Consider the following 20,532-nt stretch of genomic DNA (forward strand, 5'->3'; position numbering starts at 1 on the left):
AAGGCCGTGAAAGTGAGGCCCCTGGCTTAGACAATCTCTTAGACACTTTCAGCTCTCCCAGTCTGAATCCACGAGCCTGCTTTGCAAACTGAAAGTGTCGGACTGGCTTACCCCGCCGGGCTCCAGTCCAGCATCCCTGCCCACTCCCCGTGCGTGCCTGCTGGCCGCATCGTAGCAGCCTGCCCTTGCCAACACAGAGGGGCAGCCAGGAGCCAGATCGGGGGCCGGGGGCACAAGCTGTCCCCCTGTGATTCCCCAGCCTCCCCACCCCCACCCCAGCCACCCACCAGCCTAGAAAGGTCACCCAGGAAAGCGCCTGGGCCCCGCCCATGCCCACACAGCCTCTGCCATTTCTTCTCTGGCAATTTTCAAGTCAAAATGTCATTCCTGTCACCGCGGCTCAGCGTTTCTCTTCTCTGCTCCTTCTCGCCCGCCCACTGGAGTGTGGAGATACATGTGGGAGACCTCCCCACACACCCTGGAGCTGGTGACTAGGATGGGAATGAGGACGGGGACAGGAGGGGGCCATGGCTGCCCAAGCTGGGGCAGGCAGGTAAGGCAGGAAGACAAAAGGGTTGGGGAGGAGGGCGCGGGAGGTAGAATCAGGAGCCTCCCCTGGGCTGTGAAGGGTGGGAAGGTCCCTTGCGCAGAAGCCTGGGGCTGGGTTCCAGAGACCTCCTACCCGGAACAGTCACGCCCACCTTCTATGGACCCTCCCAGCCCCTCCATCTCTTTGGAGCCACTGACTTCTCCGTCTGTTCTCCCTTGCCAACCAGTATCCTGACCAGGTCTTCTGCACTATTAGCCTGATTGCCTCCCTCCGCGCTTCTGATCTGAAGCTGCTTTTTTTAAGGTCCTCCAAGCCCCTCATCACCAAATCCACAGACCCCTTGACTCCCTGCTGCAGCTGCCCTGGGGCCAGGCCCTGGCATGGAAATGGTCCTGCAGACATCTCATGGCTCAACTCAATTCACCCCGATATCCGCTCAGGCCGTGATGTGGGAGACCATGAACCCGCAGGGTCTAACAGGTGAAGCTCCAGTCCCAGGGCCCCTGCTACCAGCTGTGCCTCCCTGAGCAAGAGACTTTCTCTGAGCTTCCCCTTCACTGTAAAATGATTGGGGGGGGGTGGATCCAGTAGCTAATACTGCCGCGCCCTGTTCTAATGACACATATGAACTCACTTGGTCCTCACAGCAACCCTGTGAGGAAGGTGGTAGGATTATCCCCACTGTACATAACAAGAAACCAAGCTGGGGAGGTGCATTGTCCAATATGGTAGCCACTAGCCACATGGGGCTATTTACCTTTAAATTAAATTTATTTAAATTAAGCTTAATTTAATTAAAAATTAAGCTCCTCAGTCACCCTTTTCACATACTCAACAGCTACGGTAGGTAATGGCGACTGTATTGGATGGTGAGACACAGAACATTCCCATCATTCCGGAAAGTTCCATTGGGTTAGAGACTTGCCTAAAGGTACACAGCGGGCAGCCTGGCAGACTGGCAGAGCCGGAGGGGTGACCTGGACTGAAGAAGACAAAGTAGGTACAGCACCAGCAGCTCCACGGGTGCTTCGTGGGCGCTTCCTCCCCTTACCCCCAGGACATTCCACTCCCTGGGTTCCCTCACTGACCTTCCTTCTGACCTCTTCCTAACTGGTAGTGTCACCCGAGCCTTCTACTGGTCTCTCCTCAAACCTTGGGTAACCACCCTGCTTCCACCAGGTCAGCCTCTGACCTGTGCCCACAGACAGCCCCACCCTCTGGGGGGCTCTGGGTGGGTTTCTCCAGCTGCCCTTGGAGAGATCCAGCCCGTGCCTCAAGGGAAACTCACCCCCAAATAAACTCCCATCGCCTCCCCCATTGGACCAGCTCCTTTGCCATTTTTAACACTCTGGGTTTCCCACAGCTCCACTGCCAGGAAGGGGCTCTGACTTCAGTGACCACCCCAGTCCTGCCCAGTGAGGTCTGCTCACTGTCCTTTTGCCCCGCCCTCCCCTCCCCACTTCCTCCCTGCATTCCCCCCAGCAAGGCTCGCCTGCGCGCAGCACCTCCCACCTGTTCACGGTGTCAGTCACGAGTCTCTCCCTCTTCCCTGCCCCCTCCCCACCCATCCTACACAGGCTCTGCTAGAACAATCACTGGCAAACACTTTGCAACACACCCCTCCCCTGCTCCTAAACCCCAATCCCTCTCTCCTGGCCCCGCTGGCCTTCACCTCTGAAACAAACCCAGCCCGACCAGGCATTGGCTCTCTGGAGGGGACCTGTGTGGACATTTCTGTGGGCGCCCAGAACATTGCTGGGCCCTTTCCTTCCCTCCCTCAAGTCAAGTCAAAGTCAACAAGAATTATTTAAAGAAATCCTGCTGGGAGTCCTTTGGTGAGACAAAGACTCCTTTTGTTATGCAAATGATCGCACCTAATTTCCCTTGTTTTGTTCGTTCAGGTTTTAAAATCAGTTTTCTCTTGAACTGAAACACACCTCCTCCTACTCCTCCCTGCCCCCCAACACACACACACACACAGTTCCAGAATCCAGGGGAACTGGGCGGAGGCCCTTCTGCCCTCTGCTCTGGGCACACCTGCTTTGCGCTCTGCTTTTCTCTTGCCTGTTATTCTTCCCTTCTCCTTCCCCATGGATCCATTTTCTCCCTCTCCTTCTCCAGCAGTGTCTTTCTAATTAACCTCCCTGACCCCATGGCTTCCTGGTTCGGCAGCATCCCAGCTCAAAGTGACCACAGCCTCCCAAAGCCATGTTGCTTCAAGAGACAGTGGAGACTGCCTCATCCAACTGGCTCATTTTCCTGATGAGAAAATAGGCCCAGAGAGGGGGCATAACGTGCCCCAGGTCACACAGCAAGCTGGTGGGGTGGACAGAGGTCCCCAGACCCTCAACCTGGAATCTGAGCATCCGTGTGCACAGCTGACCTACATTTGCCGCCGCGCTGTGTGTGTTTCCGTCATACTGTGGGTGGCTTCCAGATTAGGGAGAGGAGAGGAGGAAATGGGGGATTTAAAGACGCGTGCAGTTTTGAATGAAGCCTTTGGCAAGGTGTGGGGCTGGGCAGGTAACAGGGTCCTGATTTGCCATGCCGGACATGTGGTAGTTGGGTGGAGGGTGCGTGGGGTAGTGGGGGTGTTCCGAGGGCTGCGGGCGGAGGAGGGGTGGGCTGGAGATATGCGCTGACTTGTGTGTAAGAAGGAAGGGGCTATCGGAGGGATCCTTCCTTCCCACCCTAGCCCAGCTTTCGCCCACTCCCCTCTACCTCCAACAACCATGGCTGAGACCCTCAGAATGGCACCGCTGGCTTCGGGGTTGCCCTTACCTCCCACTGGTCCCAACCACGTGTCAGGGTACCACTGGGAGCCCCTGACTTCCATGCTGAGTAGGAGGCCCAGGTACCACTGGAAAGAAGCAAGTCCAAGCCCCCCTGCCTGGCAGGTCGCCACACCCCTCCATGCCCGATGCTGGAAAGGGGGTGAAGTGTGGTCAGGGAACTCACGTTCCATCCTCATTGCTTCTGTAGAACACCAAGAAGGGGTCGGACTTCCCAAAGAAATCTTTCTTGTCCAGCTTGTTGGCACAGAACTGCATTGTGGCTACATCCTGGTGGGAAGGAGGCAGAACAAGGGTGTGAGGCAGGAGAAGGCTGGAGGGTACCCCAATCCCCGTGGAAACACAGCCCCGAGGCCCTGGAAAACAGAAGGATTCCGAGCACCAAGCTGGTTAAAGGACAGCATGTTTTGTTTGCCCTGCACCAATGAAGGGCCAGGCCCTGGGCTAATACTTGGGGGATCTCATTCCATCTTCAAACAACCCCACTGGGCAGGTCTGATGGAGCAGTGCAGGGTAGGGGGCAGAGGCCGGGGGTGAAGCAGGTGGATTCTGGAACCCACTGCCCCAGTTTGAATTCTGGTTCTAAACTTTCTAGCTGTGCAACCTTAGACAAGGGAGGCAACCCCTCAGTGCCTCAGTTTCCCCTCTGTAACACAAGGCTGATCACAGCACCCACCTCAAAGGGCTGTTGCAAGGACTAGAGGCAAAGCCCTTGGCGGAGTGAAGTCACGTCAGTGTTGATGTGCCTCACTCCTTTTTTTCACGCAATGGCTCAGAGAGCTGAATCGGCTCACCCAAGGCTCCTCTGAGCTGGGTCTGCCAACCTCAAAGCCCTCACTCTGTCCACACTGCCTCATCCCCTCACACACCAGGTGGCTCCCAGCAGACGGTCAAGATGAAACATCACTGGGGCTCCTGGGTGGCTCAGTCGGTTAAGCGCCAGACACTTGGTTTCACCTCAGGTCATGATCTCAGGGTCAGGGGATGGAGCCTCTGCGCTGAGCTGAGGGTCTGCTTAGGATTCTTCCTCTCCCTCTCCCTCTCCCTCTCCCTCTGTTCCTCCCCTTGCTCACATGCTCTCTTTCTCTCAAATAAATACATCTTTAAAAAAAAATGAGACATCACTTTCACGCCCACTAATCCATGAGAAACCGACCCAACTCTCCAAGGTGAGAGGCCTCAGGCTCAAAGAATGGAGTGACTCCCCCAAGTTCGAGAAGCAGAGCCCTGGTATCTGACTGCCCTGACTCAGCCCAAGAGCACAAAGAAGTTACCCAGGCCCTGAAGAGGACTGCTGGACCCCTCCGTGGCCCCCCATCCCTCAGTTTGCTGAGGCTGACAGGGCCCTGGGCAGAAGTGCCCCCACATCCTCCTCTCCAGCCATCACCATATGGCCTCTTCAACCTGAAAGGTCTGCATGTGACAAATCAGCTGCCAGGTGGCCAGGGCTAGGAGCTTTGTTGTCAGGTCCCTGGGGTCCAGCTTGCCCTTCAGAGCCAGGGCCTGTCAGGAAGTCACCTAGCTCTCACACTGCCCCCTTCCTCTCACTGGGGGGCCAGTCTCATGAGATCAGTGTCCTACAGCCCTGTGAGGACCAAAATGGTGGCAGAGATGAAAAGGTAACTTCCCCCAAGTTTGAAGGACATGGCCAAAGGTTTGGGGGTGGGTATGATAGTATAATGGTTAAGGATATGATTGCTGGGAGGGAAAAAAAAAAATATATATATATATATATATATATGGCTGCTGGGGCCAGGCTGCCTGCTCCAGCTCCGTCCCTTTCTAGCTGTGTGACCTAGAGCAAGTTGTTCACCCTCTCTGGCCTCAGTGTTCTCATCTGTAGAACTGGGTACTGGCAGCCTACCTCACAGGCTTGGTGTGAGGTTGAAATGAGTCAATATGACAATAGTGCTGGAAACGGTATGGTGCACACCAGGGGCCTTGTACGTGCAAGCTATCATGGTCATTTGTACCCTTGCCCCTCCCTGTACCCACGACAGGGGTGGACTCTGTCCCTGCCCCAGCCCCACCCCCTCACACACCTTCCCTCAGGACACCTGACAATAGCAAACACAAAGCAGCCCTCCCTTTTCTCATTCATTCATTCAACATACATTTATTAGATACCGTAGGCATGGCCAAGTCACTGAGCTCCTTATACCTTTAGCCCCTGAAGTAATCCTTTACTGCTTTTTTATCAATGAGGAACCAGGGGGTGGAAGCAGCTACCCTGGCCAAGATCACCAGTGGGCAACTGGTAGACCGGCAATTCAACACGTATGAATGGATTTCCAAGTCATGTCTCTTCCGGCACCCCACTCTGCTCCCTGAGAGAGAGAGCGCTGTCCAGTTCATGGGGCCTGCTGCTCTGGTTTCTTCCGACTCTGGGGTGGGTATGGACAGGGAGGGGCTGGCCTCTGGTTAACCTGGGCCGCAAGTGCCCCCTCAAGGGAGGTGCTGAGGAGGGGCCGTGCTGAGGCACACAGAGGGGCCCAGGTAATGATGGCTTTCCTCATGTCCCTCTTCATGGCCCACCTGAGAGGAAGAAGGAGCTGGACTGGGGGCTTGCAAGGCCTAGGAGACCTGGGAATCTTAAGCCTCCAGAGAAATCTAGGACGTCAGACCTGGAATAAGAGACCGACTTCTTTATTGAGCACTTACTACATGCAAGTATGAGGCCTTCTCTTTATGCACATTATTTCACTGAATCCGCATAACAACCATATGAAGTAACTCTGCTACTCTCTCCATTTTACAGATAAGGAAACTGAGGGTTTTAAATCTTGTCCTGTGTCCAAGGTCACACAGAGGGTCACCCAGGCGGGGCTTTCCCCCTCAGCCTTGCTGAAAGGTCTCTAACCTTCTAAACCTGCTCCCTGCAGTCACTGTATCTCCACAGCAGAAAGTTCCAATCCTATCCTGTGTTGGAGGGAGGGAGCATTTTAAAGCTCCTTGAGGAGCTCTATTCTGTCGCTTAGAAAAAGAAGGAGGCCTAGGACCAGGTGGGCTCCCAACGCTGGCTATAGAATTGGTGAGGCCAGTGGCGAATGGAAAATGGGACAGCAGGCCTTTAAACCAAGCATAGGCAGCATAGGCCCTACGGGACTGCACTGCTCATGGGCCCATGAAGCCGGCCCTTGCTCCTCCCCATGGGGGCAGGGGGCCGTGGCACCAGAAAACACTGACCTTCAGAGTCTGCTGAGGACAGCAGGGGGTACAGCCCAGCAAGGTGCCCTGAGTTCTGGGCTCTCTGCCTCAGTTTCCTTATCTGTAAAGTAACCTGCTGGATGGGGCGGGGGGCGATGCTGTCTTTTAATGCCAGGCGATTTAGGCTTCGATGTTGAAGCCCCAGGGAGCATATGGGGATGGGGGTAGCAGTGGAGAAGGCTGGCACTCAAGAATCCAGAGCCTCTGCAGCTTCCCCAGCATATGCCTTGTCTGGAACTCCAGGTGTGACCCCTCACATCTGGAGGTCATCTGAATGAACACAGGCAAGCCACACGCAGCAACCTGCAGTGACTGACTCAAAAATTATTACATATATTGAAACAGCCAAAAGCAATGCCATAAAATCCAGGGGCCAAAGCTCTTATTGGTGCTTCCTAGGAGAAGCCCTCAAAGCCCTGAAAGGTTAGGAAGGGAAGGAGGAACAGTTGATGCAGAACGTTACAGCTCATCACTCCCAGGACCACTCAGTGCTCCCCTGGGAGGTCCACTGTTCCCCACACCACACCTGACACAAAACAGTATGCAGGAGCCCAGGCCATCTGCTTGGAGCCACACTTCTGCCACCTATCCGCTGAGCAGCCTGTGGCAAGCGATGTCTCCTAAGCCTGGGTGGTCGTCTCTGGAAAAATGGAGTAGGAATGCCCCCTGTGACCCCGTCACGGGGAGTAAAGCAAAGGGCCAATGTCAAACACCAGTCCACAGTGTGGAGCATGGAGCTGCTGTCAGAATGGGAATCAATGCAAAAGTTCATAGCAGCAATGTCCACAATAGCTAAACTGTGGAAAGAGCTGAGGTGTCTATCAACAGATGAACAGATAAAGAAAATGTGGTACATATATACAATGGAATACTATGCAGCCATCAAAAGAAATGAAGTCTTGGCCATTTGCGACGACATGGATGGAACTAGAGGGTTTTATGCTGAACGAAATAAGACAATCAGAGAAAGTTATCATATGCTCTTACTGATATGAGGAATTTCAGAAAAAAGACAGAGGATCATAGGGTAAGGGAAGGAAAAATGAAGCAAGAGGAAACCAGAGAGGTAGACAAACCATAAGAGACTCTTAATCTCAGGAAGCAAACAGGGTTGCTGGAGTGGAGGGGGTGGGAGGGATGGAGTGGCTGGGGGATGGACATTGGGGAGGGTATCTGCTATGGTGAGTGCTGTGAAGTGTGTAAGACTGATGAATCACAGACCTGTACCCCTGAAACAAACAATATACTAAATGTTATTAAAAAAAAAAAAAAAAAAAAAAAGAATGGGAGTCAACGCTTGTGGACTGCCCATCTACTCCTGGGCTGAACCCTATGCAACCACAATGATTCACTGGTGTCTACCTACAAAAATGGCAGTAGAATATGGCTCTGCCTGCTCTGTGCCCAGCATATCCTTTCATGGCTATTGGCTCCTTTAGTCCTCTCACCAATCCCATGAGGCAGAAACTATTATTAGTCCCATTTCAAAGATGAGGAAACTGAGGCCCAGAGAGGTTAACACCCTTACCTGAAGCCACACAGCAATCTGGAGGAGAAGCTGGGATCAGAACCAGACGGTCTGGCTCCAAAGCTTAATAATTGAGATTTCACACAATGACCCCGCATCATCCTGATAAGTTTAATTATGTTCTGTAGCCTCAGTTTGAGGAGTCAGAGAAGTGTGAAATCCATTTTAGAAAAGGCCTCCTCCGTGCAAACTAGTTAAAATTACAGGGGAAGGAAAAAAAGAAAAAAAAAAAAAAAGCCTGGCTCTGAAATTCAGCTAACTGGAAAAATCCTCTGGGGAGCCACACCTCATTCCCACCAGTGGCAAATCCGTGAGGTGTTGCTGGCCTGCTGGCCGCTCTTTCTGCCGCTCAGCCTGATCCACCCTCCCTATCGCGGTCTAGACCTGGAAGCGTTCACCCAAAGCCCCTTGTGATCATTGGTACTGTGGTGCCATTGCCGTATCCACAGGGATAAAACAGACCTGCCTGTGAGACTTCTGGGGTATGACCAAGGCAGGCTTCTTCCCTCTTGGGTGCACGTACCCCATGGGGAGTCCTTAAGACAAGGCCCTGTAGCCATCTGGGGACTCTGCTTCTTTTCATTTTATTTTATTTAAATTCAATTAATGAACATAGAGTGTATTATCAATGTCAGAGGTAGAATTCGGCGACTCCTCATTTGCTTAGAACACCCAGTCCACCACCATGCAGCCTCCTTAATGCCGGTCCTCCAGCGCCCTCCCCAGGGACTGCGCTTTTGAAGGTGGCTCTGAGTTATGTCAATAGTCATATCATATGGACAAGGCTTCGAACGCTGCTTTGACCGCTCCCCTTAAAGGCAGGTTGGTAAATGGACCCCAGGAAGAGTGTGGGGAGTGGCGATAGATGGACTGGGCCCCCAGGATTTGGAAGCAGCCAATCGAGGCTGAGGTCAGAGGTCCCGCTGTTGGAAGCTTCAGCTGGAGGGTGGGGCTCTCCTAGCACGTGAAATGCTCTTCTCAAACCAGAACCATCTCTGGAATCCACTGTGAAGATAAACAACTCCTGCAATATATAATTTCCTGCAATTTCTGCCTTTTCGCCCTGTCGTTTTAAAAAACATATTAAGTTCTTCTAAAACAGCAGGATTGCCTCAATTTGCATCTTTCCGCATGTTAATCAGGCTGCTGGCGAGATTACAGCAAACAGCCATTCACTTCCGGATGGCCAGGCCTACTGTAGCTTGTTAGCTGTCCCTGATGCAGAGAGGGCCCCTGCGGGTTAGAGTTCAGACCCAGAGGGCAGCTGGTGGGCTGAAGGCCAGGAGAGGGTAGCAACATGGGGGGGTGGGGGGGGGGTTGGAAGCTGGGCCTTGCTGGCATGCTCCAGGATCAGAACAATAGTAAGGGAGGTACAAAAATTTAAAAGGCCCCCAAAAGCTCAGTCATCAAAATCAAGATTTTAATGTGAATCTTGAAAAATCAAAATCAATGCAAAAACCCGTGCCAAATAAAACATCCCCAATTCAAATAAAAGCCAATTTTGCAAATGAAGAAACAGGGGCACAAAGAAGTCAAGTAACTTGCCCGGAGTCACACAGCTAGTAAGCAACGGCATTTGGTCTGGATCCAGAGCCCAAGTTCTTAACCACCCTGCCCTCCTGCTCACATGCTACACCCTAAAAAGAACTTTTCGATAGATGGTGGAAACACTGTGACATTTACTGGCTTCTTTTCAAAGTTTGCCGAGAAAAAAAGATATCGATTAAAATGAAAAAGAATCGTCAGCCCCAACTCTGAAATTCAGCAGGATGGAACACAACTCAGAGCCAAGAGTGATTCTGTGAGCTGCAATCTCTGGGAGGGCTCCCGCATTCACAGAAGGGCCCAGAGCCCCAGTCTGTCAGGATAAGACTGCAGAAGCACGGGGCTTGGGGTACAGGCATTTGGGGATATCCACGAAGACCCCGTAGGCTACAGCTGATTCGAACGCAGATGGTGGATGTAGGAGTTGATCTAGGAGATCGGGCCTGTAGCTACGCTTTGTCTATAATAACCACGTGGGGGTCAAGCTGGGCTTTCTCTGCCGTCTTCATGACTGACTTCTCAAACAACCTCATCAGCTGTACATCTGTTGATTTGGTCATTCAGACGCTGAAAACCCCAGACTGACCGTTTTCCCTCCCACACTTGGAGCCTATGTGTCTGGGATACCAACCAAAATCCATCAGCTAAAGTTCAAAGAAAAATGGATAGGAGGATGTTCACGGCAGTGTAAATGAAACTGTTTCCTCTAAGAGAACAGATTTAATAAATTATGGCCATCCATATGATAGAGGAAGAATTATATAGCTATTAAATACAGGTTTTCAAGGAATATCTAATGACATGGGAAAATAAATCTGGATACCATATTCTACTAATTAGAAGAAAAAAAGCTATGTACATAAATGCCTAGAAGAAAGGAAGAAATGCAGCAAATACACCGAAATGTCAACAATGATTATCTCTTTGTATTTTCTATCATATCCACTGTGACCATGTTATTTTTTAGCATCAGGAAAAAATGTTTTGTTTTGTTCTCTCTCTTTTTTTTTTTTTTTAAACCAGAGGGATGATTTTGAAGACCAAAAAAAAAAAAAAAAATTACAAACTAACTTGTAAAGGGTGGTGTGTGACTGCTGGTTGTGGATTACACAGGACACTTCCATCTCTGCTAGCCACAACACACATCTCTCCCAAATATCAACCTGCATACTTCCGAGTCTCAGAAAAGCTTCACTAGTTCGCCCCGCTTTAACCTGCCTCTTTCTCCTTATCTTTCTCCCTTTCTCCCAGGACTCTTCCCTTGGCCGCATGGAGACACTGGGCTCTCCCCGATGTCTGTCCTGAGAACAGCGAGAGTCCTGACTTTATCAAGACTCAAAACTGCTAAGCAGGCCCACTACAAGATCCTGCACTACCTGGCTCCCATTCCCACCTTCTCTCTCCCCTCTCTGGTGTCACTCATCACTATCTCCCTGCCCCAGGGCCTTTGCACAAGCTGTTCTCTTTGCCTGGACCCATCTTCTTCTAGGTAGTCGCAAGGGCTTATTCCTTCACCTGTATGTATTTGGCCCTATTATGTGGTATTATCCATGGATTTTCCTTCAGGACAGTAAAGAGTGCTATAAAATACTTGCTATTAAAAAAAAAAAAAAAAAAGCAATGGGTCTGATGAAGTTAAGGACCCCTGCTGTACTGTGATTGCTGGTTGGCATTTCTGTCTCTCACACTAAATTAGAAACTCTGGCCAGCTGGGAGGGCAAGAACTGAGCCAAGGCCTATTTGCCAAAACAAATAAATGAACACATGAGCAGGCTGGTGATCTCTGATCGGGGGCAGCTAGGGGCAGTTACTGGTGAAAAGCTTTGACTTCCCTGGCTTGTGAGAGGCGAGCTGCTCCCTTGCCAGTGTGTACAGGGACCTGAATGGAAGGCCCTGAAGATTGCTATCTGGCCAGGAACTCTCTAGAAGCCCAGCCACTCACCGCGCCTGCTGAAGGATCCTGGCTCCACAAAGATCACAGAGCCCATGGCTATTCCATATACTGTAAAGCTTACAGCTTCACCGTGGGTGAGGGAAGTACTCCCTGAGAATTAGGAGGCCACAGCTCAGACCTCTGAGGCTGGCCAGTGAGATGTGCCAGTGAATGAGATACAATACTCTGTGTATCTCAATGAGATACACAAACTCTCTGTATCTGTGGGCTGGGACCCCTCACCTCTCCCCACCTCCCCGCCCCAGGGTTGAGGATCAAACAGACTGCAAACACCAGGAGCTCAGGTCAACTGTGCGGACTATGCAAATGTCGGTCAGCGTGGCAGGGAACAATGACGGTACAGAACATAATTAAATCTTTGGTGACTCAGAGGCCCTTCAAGAGCTTAATTTCATCATCATCCACATCAAGTATCACTGAATAGTATTTTGGATCAAATTCTGATTGTTGCAACTTTCTCGGTATTTAAAAATCTCGATGAGCAAGGCTTTTTCTATAATCTTTCGAAGCGTGCGGGTGACCCACCGGAGTCCACTCCGGTCCTTCCCTCGTCCCCAACCGCCCACACAGTCCCTGCGGATAGAGAGAGGGTTTGTCTACTTAGGCAGAACGCATTCACTTGAGCAGAAAGCCCTGCTCTGGTACGGATGGGGGGGGAACAACCCACCCCTCAGACTCCACCCTCTTCCTTTGATCCTCCCACTGAATGCCGGGCTGGAGCACAGAAGCGAAGTGGTTCAGATGTAATTATTTTCATTCAGCCAGATGCTGGGAATTAGTCTCTTTTCCTTGCAAGTATTCTAGGGAAAGACAGAACGCAGCCAAAGACGCCCCAAAAGAAAAGGAGCTGACAATCTTAAGAGGAAGGAAGGGGGCCCACCCCCCACCTCCTTGCCTTGGAACAGCTTGGAACGAGGAAACGGGCTACCACCCCTGGATGAAGGTGGGGGGAAGGGGAAGGAGGAGGAAGGGGAGTCACCTAATAAATACTAAACACGGGCTGTTTTGCCAATCCCAGGAAACCAGACCAAGGACAGCACCCAGCATGGTCTGGAGCTTTAGAATTCCCAAAGCACTTTGGCTTCTATTACCTGATTTAATTAGAAACTAGGGAGGAAGTCACGGACTGAGCTAGAAGCTGGGGGCAAACCCAAGTTAGGCTTCAAGGAATTCAGATTCCATCTTTCCGCAGACACCTGTTAGGCCCAGCCTCCTCCACGAACCACTTCTATCCTCACAGCAGGCACCACATCAGCCCCAAAATACAGGTGGAGAAACTAAGGCTCAGGGAGCTTAAATAGCTCTACTATATGTCAGCTGGGTTTCCTCTCCCTTGTCTCAACCCCAGTAACTTCCAGATGGTCAGCATACACACTTGTAAGAGTTTCCACCATCATCTGGTGCTAACCATTTGGTCATTCATTCAGTTGCAGATTCCCGAGAGATCCTTGTGAATGTCTACCGCACACCAAGCCCCCGGCTGGGGCCAAGCATCAGGACCAGTGTGGCTCTGCCATCAAGTTCCCAGATCTACCACAAAAAACAGCCAGAGAAGCCAGAAGAATGAGCACTTGGGTATAAGCTGATGCCGTCATCATTATACTGAGATTCTGCATCTTACTTTCCCACCGGAAGCCCGCGAAAGCAGAGCTGGGGACCCTACCGCCTGGCAGTTAAAGACCCTGGCTCTAGAACCAGACTGCGTGGGTTCATATCTCTTCTACCCAGTGGCTAAGTGACCTTGGGCAGGTCATTTAACCTCTCCATAAAATAAAAACTGTAATATACCAGATATGATAATATCTCATACTACCTACCTACAGTCTTACATCACATATTATAATAATACAGATAAATCAGTCAACCATGTAAACCGCTCAGTGTAATCACTCAATTAATCTTGGCTAACAATTTATACCCCCATAGTAACAGTTTTCGAAGTATGGACCAGGGACCCCCAAGGGGTGGTCCGTGAGGCCAAAGCTATTTTTGTAATAATATCAATAAGACATGGAATTTTTTAGAAGTTACCTAACACTGATATCACAACAGATTGACTACAGAAACAGATATGAGACTCTAGCCCTCTTCTGTTCAGCCTGACATTAAAGAGATTTACAAAAAGTCCAAAACAAGGCCACTCTTCTCACTAAATGACTTTTGTTTTGGAAAATACAGTTATTCTTCAAAAAAGTTGTTATTTATGTTATCCTATAATGGGTTAAACTGTTGTCATTTTTAAATGAGTTAATCTATATTTTTTAATTTATCGATTTTATTTTCTAATATGGCAAATATTTACAGTTAACAAATAACCATAGTTGCACTGACTTCCCTGGAAGGTCAGAAAATCTTGTTTCTCCTCCTCCCTCCCAGGCCCTCTTACCTGAGCCCAAGATGAATTCCCAGGTTACCCAGGCTCTGGCTACCTCGTCCTTCTCTCCTGAGGACACACCCATTCCCACCTGGGGTTCCTAATCAACCAGAGAGGCATGCAAGGCTGGGAATGAGCCTCCGTTTTAGAATCGGGTTGACCCGGATTAGAACCGTGACTCTACCACTTACTGTCTTCGAACAGATGGTTTAGCTTCTCTGAGCCTCAATTTCCTTATTCATACAATGGGAATAACAACAGTACCTACCTCTTGGGATTGTTGTCAAGAGGAGTGACAACTTACACAAAACACCCACCCCTTGACAAATAACAACTATCATTGTTACAGTGTTTCATCGTTACTATTAGCCATCTGGTCTCCCAGGCCCCTCCTGGTGTGTTCAGCTGCCCCTTCCGCTGTCCCCATCTCCCTCTTCTCCACAGTCCCACAGAAGGAGCAAAACCAAGGGCTGCGTGGGATTGCAGCCTCTGGCTTTGCAGCACGCACACCCCAACCACGCGTCCTCACTCCCTCAATCCCAAGCAGGGTGTCACCCTACTCCAGAGCTAAAAGCGAAACATGACAGCTAACTGCCAAGCGCCCAGGCTCACGACTGAAAAAGCCCTCTGCTGCCAGGGCTGGAGCCAAAGCAGTCTTGGTTCAGGGAGAGAGGACCATGACGAGGAATGGAGGAGCCCCAGCCTAGAAACCCGGGGACCAGTGGCAGCTGGCTCTGCTACTAATTGTGGGCGAGTTCCATGCCTTCTGGGCCTCAGTTGGCTCAGCTATAAAAGGAGACAAACTTCTAGCTCAGATGTTACAGAATTCTTGGACAGCCAGGTAAAACTGGGGAGACCTGACTTCCTCAGATCCCTCTAAGGACACGTGTGGCCCTGGGGTCACAGGGAGCGCAGTCTGCCCTCTGCTACGGCTCCACCCCCACCCCCACCAGACCCGGTCCTGATTCCCTCTGCCACTCACCCTACAGTTGCTCAGCTCCTCAGCGGACAGGATGATGGTGCCACATTTCTTCCCTGGGACCCCACTGGGAGAGGAGAAGATGAAAGAATGGAGAGCCAGACAAAGACAGACAAAGCCTGAGCACTCCCTGAATGGGCCTTCCTCAGCCTCCCCCTTCCCCAACCAGCAGATCTGCCCAGAGCCCCTGAGAAGACAGAGTCTCCTGAAATACTTGTGGCAGTGTGGCCTAGGGCACTTGCTTCCTGGGCCAGGCCCCCCAGGCCTGGAGCTGCCCCACCCCCTGCTCCCCCAAGAGCCCGCCAGGAAGTATAGTGCCTGCAATGAAAGTCCTAGAAGCGGAAAAGCATCCAGACTCACCCGGAGGCTTCCAGACCAGTGGTTCTCAAATTTTCCATCCAAAGACCACTTCTGTGGGCAAAAGACCTCGTGGGCCAGCCACCCCACCCTGCACCCAGCTGACCCCCAGAGTCCTGGAACCTTTCAGCTCTGAGCGACTCTGACTAATCATGGGTGGGAGAGCAAGCAGCAGGAGGGAGTTAAGCAGAAGGGGCTAGTATCCTCCCAGTGGTAGCTTGTCCAGGCTCTCTCCCATGGCTACCTCCCCTTGAACACCTTGGCTGGGGTCTCTCCAGGGAAGAGAGATCCCATGGCCATTCATGCAGCTCCTCAGTGAGGTGGGCAACCATGACGTGAAGTCGGCCCACCCAGAGAATCCCCACCAAGAGGTAGAGTTCCCAAGCTGGGGCTTCGCCCAGGGAACCTGGACCACCTCCCCCCTAGCTCAGGAGGGCCCCCTCTCCCGGGCACCAGCCCATTCCACTCCAGTGTTTGGGACAAACCCGGGGTTGTGGGTCTCCAGTGTGGCCAGGGGCCACTGGGAAGGAGGGAAAAAATGTCATGCTGTCCAGTAGCTGTTTAACTTTGGACTCATGATGGTACCTCTCCAATTCCCGGGTTCCTTGCCCAGAGAATGAGTATGTTTGTAGGTTCCATGAGTAAGAATGTGCACACGCAGCGCATGGCACCAAAAAAGGCCCCCAAGGAGCACCATTTTGCTCCCTGCCTCCTTTACTTCACAATCTCCCCAAGCTGCTAAAATCCATCCCCACACCTCAGGCCAGCCTTGAGGCTCCCAGCCTGCTATCTGCAGAACACACTTTGAGAACCACTGATGGAGCTCTCCCCAGTGCCAGCTTCTGGAGGAAGAGGCTCTCAAGTACAGGAGGCAGGGGCGCCGGCCCCCGAGGCTGAGACAGCTCAGATCTCTCCACAAAACAAGAGTAGAGTAGGGTCCCCTGCCACAGGCCTGCCAGCTTGTCCCCTTAGAGATGGGCAGGTGAGCAGAGTGCCCCGCTCTGGTCTGGCCCTCCCGGGTATAAAGACATGATTTGTTTGACCAGAGAGACAATCCTCACACCATCCTCCTCCGCCAGTGTTTCTCCATCTGTTCCTCCCTCTGCCTCTGGGCCCTGGGCCCTTCTTTGATTTCCCATCTTCCCTTCCCTCCCCTCCAGACCCAACCCGCTCCCACCTGCCTAGGGCCTTCCTTTTGCTCCCCCATTGCCTTTCCGGCCCTCCCTCGCTGCTTCTCTCCCAGACTCCTGCTCTGTCTCCAACTGCTGCTTCCATAACTCTCCATGTAAATAAGCATCCACACCCTTCCTGGGCTGTGAGCACCCATGGCCCCAAGAGGCCCCTTTCCCATATCCAGCGGCCCCAGCAGCCAGCCCAGTGGCTGGGACCCTGGCTCCTAGGAGCTCTCAGCAAGGAGAGGGGAGTTTTGCTTACTCAGCCAAAATGCTCAAGCCCCTCCAGGCTGGCCCCCCACCCGGAGCAGGGGTGGGGGCAGATATTCCCTATCCTGCCCCACCCCACACCCTCTGATGAGGATCCTCCCTCCAACCAGGAGAGGGGGAGCAGGAAGGAGTACCAGGGCGGGGGAGTGGTGTGTCTTTGTTGCATGTAGTTGCATGAAGCCCGCCAAAAGCAGATGGTTGGGGTGGAGGCCAGGGGAGCAAGCAAGGCAGGCCCACCAATAACAGGGAGCAAATACAGAAAGTAAGGATTTAGCAGAATCTATTCTGGAAGGAGGCTGACATCCAGCAGTGGAAGCAGTAGAGGGGAAGTGGGGTAAGAAGCTAAACAGAAGGAAGGGACAGAGGGAGGGGAGAAGGGCAAGAGGTAGGAGTCGGAAGAAACCAGGACAGGGAGAGAGGCAGGTTAAGTGCCCACCTCCTGCTGGCCACTGGAAGCAGCCCCTACCTCTGCTCCCCACCCTGCTCCCAGAAGTCCCATGAGCCACTGGGGTTGGGGATGCTGGAGCTGCAGCCGGGTGTGGGAGGGGCTGGCTGGAGAGTGGCACTTGTGCACACTCAGTTCGTTCTCTCTCTCTCTCTCTCCCCAACCCCCCATCCCCGCCCTGCCTGACCGGGGCTGAAGGCACAGTGGTGGGAACAGGGCCCAGGCCTGGACACTGAGGCCCCCTCTGCAGAGCCGGCTGGATGTCTGAGGACTCCAGGGCCAAGGATGTCTGCTGACCTACCCGTTGGACACAGCTGGCATGGGTTTGCCTGTCCTGGAATTCAGGCTGAATGCTCCTATCCTGTAGAGAGAGAGGCAGAGAGAGCATGTCATGAGTCAGCCCCCAATCCTGAGAGGCCATAGCACTTGGCATCAGAATTCTTGGAGACAGGTATCTGTTCCACGTCAAACATCAAAACAGGACCAAGAGCTGTAGGCCAAGGTCTTCCTCCCAAACCTTGCTGTGAGGTGCTGGGTGACTCTACCTCGGGGGTCCTCAAAGTATGATCTGGGGCCCAGCACTGTCAGCATCCCCGGAGAATGTGTTAGAAATGTAAGTTCTCAGGCAGCCCCATAGACTAAGGGGGCTGGCAGCCAAAGGCTGTATGCTTTGAAGACCACAGCTCTACCTCTAGACTGTGAAATGGGGAGACTGCTGAGAGAATCACGGGAGATCAGAGAAGCTGATGGCAGTCTAGTCCTGAAGAGATGCCCCAGGGAAAGGGAGGTGTTCTGTAAGGTCTAGCAGGGAGACGATGAGACAGACACAGGACATTTTCAGTATGGGAAACAGATCCCCCTCCTTCACCAATCCATCATCTCCAAGATCCTGCAAGGCTTGCCTCCCCAGCTGTCTCCTGCGGAGGTCTTCCTCAATCCACTTAGCAGGTGTGCCTGTCCACCATGGGTGGGCAGGGGGACAGCAGGGAAGAAATAGACCAGAATGACAAGTCGTCTTTTGACCCACATCTGGGAACCGAATAGGCAGACATACACACTCACTCTGGGAACCACAAATTCTATAAACGTCAGAGCCTTCCAAACCTGGATGTTTTTTTCCTATTCTCAATAAATGATAGCACATATCATTATTCTCTGTGAACCCAGAGAAGGAGACATTTTCAGGGACAGAGAGGCCTCTCTAGGGGCCCTGAAGTTAACATACAGTTAGTGGGAGTCAGAGACAAGGGGCTGGGAGAGAGACCCCCGTTCCTGACCATAATGCATTCTGCACTTCTTGGTCATGGCGAGGGGATAGCACCCAGTTCGAATTTAGCAGAAGCCAGCAGGGAGCTGATACCCAGCCCAACCTGCTCTCCCCTTCCTGCCCATCCTGTCATGTGGCCAGGACACCTGTCCCAGTCTGCAGTCTCCTTTTGTCTGGGTTCTGCCCCTAGGGCTTCCTGAGAAATAGGGACAAGAGAGGGCAGTCCCGCTACCCAGCCAGCCTTGGTTGGTCCCTACAGCCACCTGCAGCTTCCACCAGAAGAAGCCTTGGGATTCCTTATCCTAGAGCCTTCCTAGAAGAATAGCATTCCCCTAAAAGCACTTACAGCCCTATCATGCAGATTTTCAGGGCAGGGTAAGATGAGGAGGACCTTACCCTACCCACCTCTGGCCTACAGTAAGAGGTAAATAATCTGAGGGATCTGCTATGTGAGGAGAACCCCTGAATTCAAATCCCAGCTCTCCTATTTCCTAGCTGTGTGCCCCTGAGCAAGTCACTTTTCCCTCTCTGGGCATTGATTCCTTCCCTTTACATTGGCAAGGGTGGGAGGTAGGAGTGGACTAGATACTGTCTCACGTCGTCCCAGGAATACGGGGCTCTAATAACTGAACCTGGGTCCCTCCAAGTTCACTGGGTTAATGGCCCTGCGAGGTCTCCAGGGTCTCCTTATTCCTAATCACCCTGCATGAGTGGCGGCTTGCTGCGCTCCTACCCTGGGCTAAGTAAGGGTGGGCGGGAGTTTGGCCCATCCCCAGAGAAGCAACCCAAACAGGCCCCACTCCCTTCTACACTTACGTGAGGGGCTTCTCCAGGCGGCTCCCAGGGGACCCCACAATCTCTCCGAGGGTGCAGAAGGCCTGGCCCAGGAAATCCTGCATGCCCAGGGTACCAAAAAAAAAAGCCAGTGTCACTCACTCTACCCACGGCCACCCCACCTCCCCCATCACCCCATGCCTAGAAGTAGGTAGACTCTGAAATAACCAGAAGCAGCATCAGACATATGGGTCTGTGTCCCAGGGAAGCTCGAAGCTAACCCAGACTCTGGCACTGAAGAGAGCTTCTGAATTTCTGGGCAGTCACTGGCAGAACTCACATGTTTAGATAAATCCGGGCTCTTCGAGTCAACGTCGTAACTGCAGGGAACACACAGAGATGGTAAAGACTGCTGGGGCATCCTGTCCAGAACTGCTGGGGTCCCTGATCTGAGTCAAGACCCCACATCCCCAAATACAGGCTCTGAGAAGGTAGGATATTTCTGGGAGTAACGACTGGGAGGCCCACACGGGAGCCTTGCAGGGTACTGGCCATATTCTGTCTCTTGATCTGGCTGATGGTTACATGAGGGTAAACAGATACAAAACGCATCATGGGATGGACTCTAAAGATTTGTGTACTTCACTATGTATGTGTTATACCTCGTTAAAGACTGAAAACCTAAAATAAACTTGCTTGGCAACCCTGGCTGGTTCTCAGGTGGCTGAGCCACCTTGCCCTTCAAAGCTTGCTCTCCCATCTTCCCAGCTAAGGCGAGGTGCCCTTGGAGCTCAATACCTTGCCTTTGAACCTCCTGATGGTTTCACCTTGCCCAGGCTTGCCCAGCTTGACCTGGGGCCTCCTCACTCAAGAACAGGGGAGGCATGAACACTTTCCCCTCTTCCATCTGCACCTGGGCCCCTCCCTTGACCTGGAGCCACTCTTGCTGTCCCTTTTCCAGCATCCCCCTCCCCCGCCCAACCCCACTGGCTGTCCAGGCCCCAAAGCCTCCCACTGAGGGGCAGTCCTTTTTACTCTACCCCGGCTCTAGCATTTTATTTCTCCAGAATGTCCCCAAATGGTGTCTTCTCTATGATGGGCTGTAAGTCCTCCCTCAGTCCCTCCAAAGTCATGTCCTTCCACAGCATTTTTTTTTCCTCTGCTCCTGCAAGCCCCCAACCCCCTTTTGGCCCACTCTGTCCACAGTCCTCTGGGATACAGTCCTTTCTAACCATCCTCATGCCTAGGAAAAACAACGAAACAAGGCTCCCCGCACCCGCTCACCAGACTGAAATCCCATCATCATCTTTAACCTCAA

The 20,532-nt window shown here is 52.2% G+C and overlaps 1 protein-coding gene across 3 annotated transcripts in view; it reads right to left on the minus strand.

Annotated features, from left to right (window-relative positions):
• Nucleotides 1-20,532, minus strand: part of CPNE5 (copine 5) — an 88,462-nt gene that overhangs the window by 30,520 nt on the left and 37,410 nt on the right. For 2 of the 3 annotated variants that reach the window (XM_044250240.1, XM_044250248.1), the window contains exons 5-10: nt 19,555-19,594; nt 19,257-19,333; nt 17,475-17,534; nt 15,290-15,340; nt 14,933-14,996; nt 3,509-3,612 (exon numbers count right to left, since the gene is read on the minus strand). In XM_044250240.1, coding sequence (XP_044106175.1) covers nt 3,509-3,612; nt 14,933-14,996; nt 15,290-15,340; nt 17,475-17,534; nt 19,257-19,333; nt 19,555-19,594 — 396 coding nt within the window. The remainder of the gene's footprint in view (nt 1-3,508; nt 3,613-14,932; nt 14,997-15,289; nt 15,341-17,474; nt 17,535-19,256; nt 19,334-19,554; nt 19,595-20,532) is intronic. The other variant, XM_044250245.1, reaches the window with a different exon arrangement.

This window comes from Neovison vison, chromosome 1 (genome assembly GCF_020171115.1).
Source record: "Neovison vison isolate M4711 chromosome 1, ASM_NN_V1, whole genome shotgun sequence".
In the NCBI taxonomy this organism is placed as follows: domain Eukaryota; kingdom Metazoa; phylum Chordata; class Mammalia; order Carnivora; family Mustelidae; genus Neogale; species Neogale vison.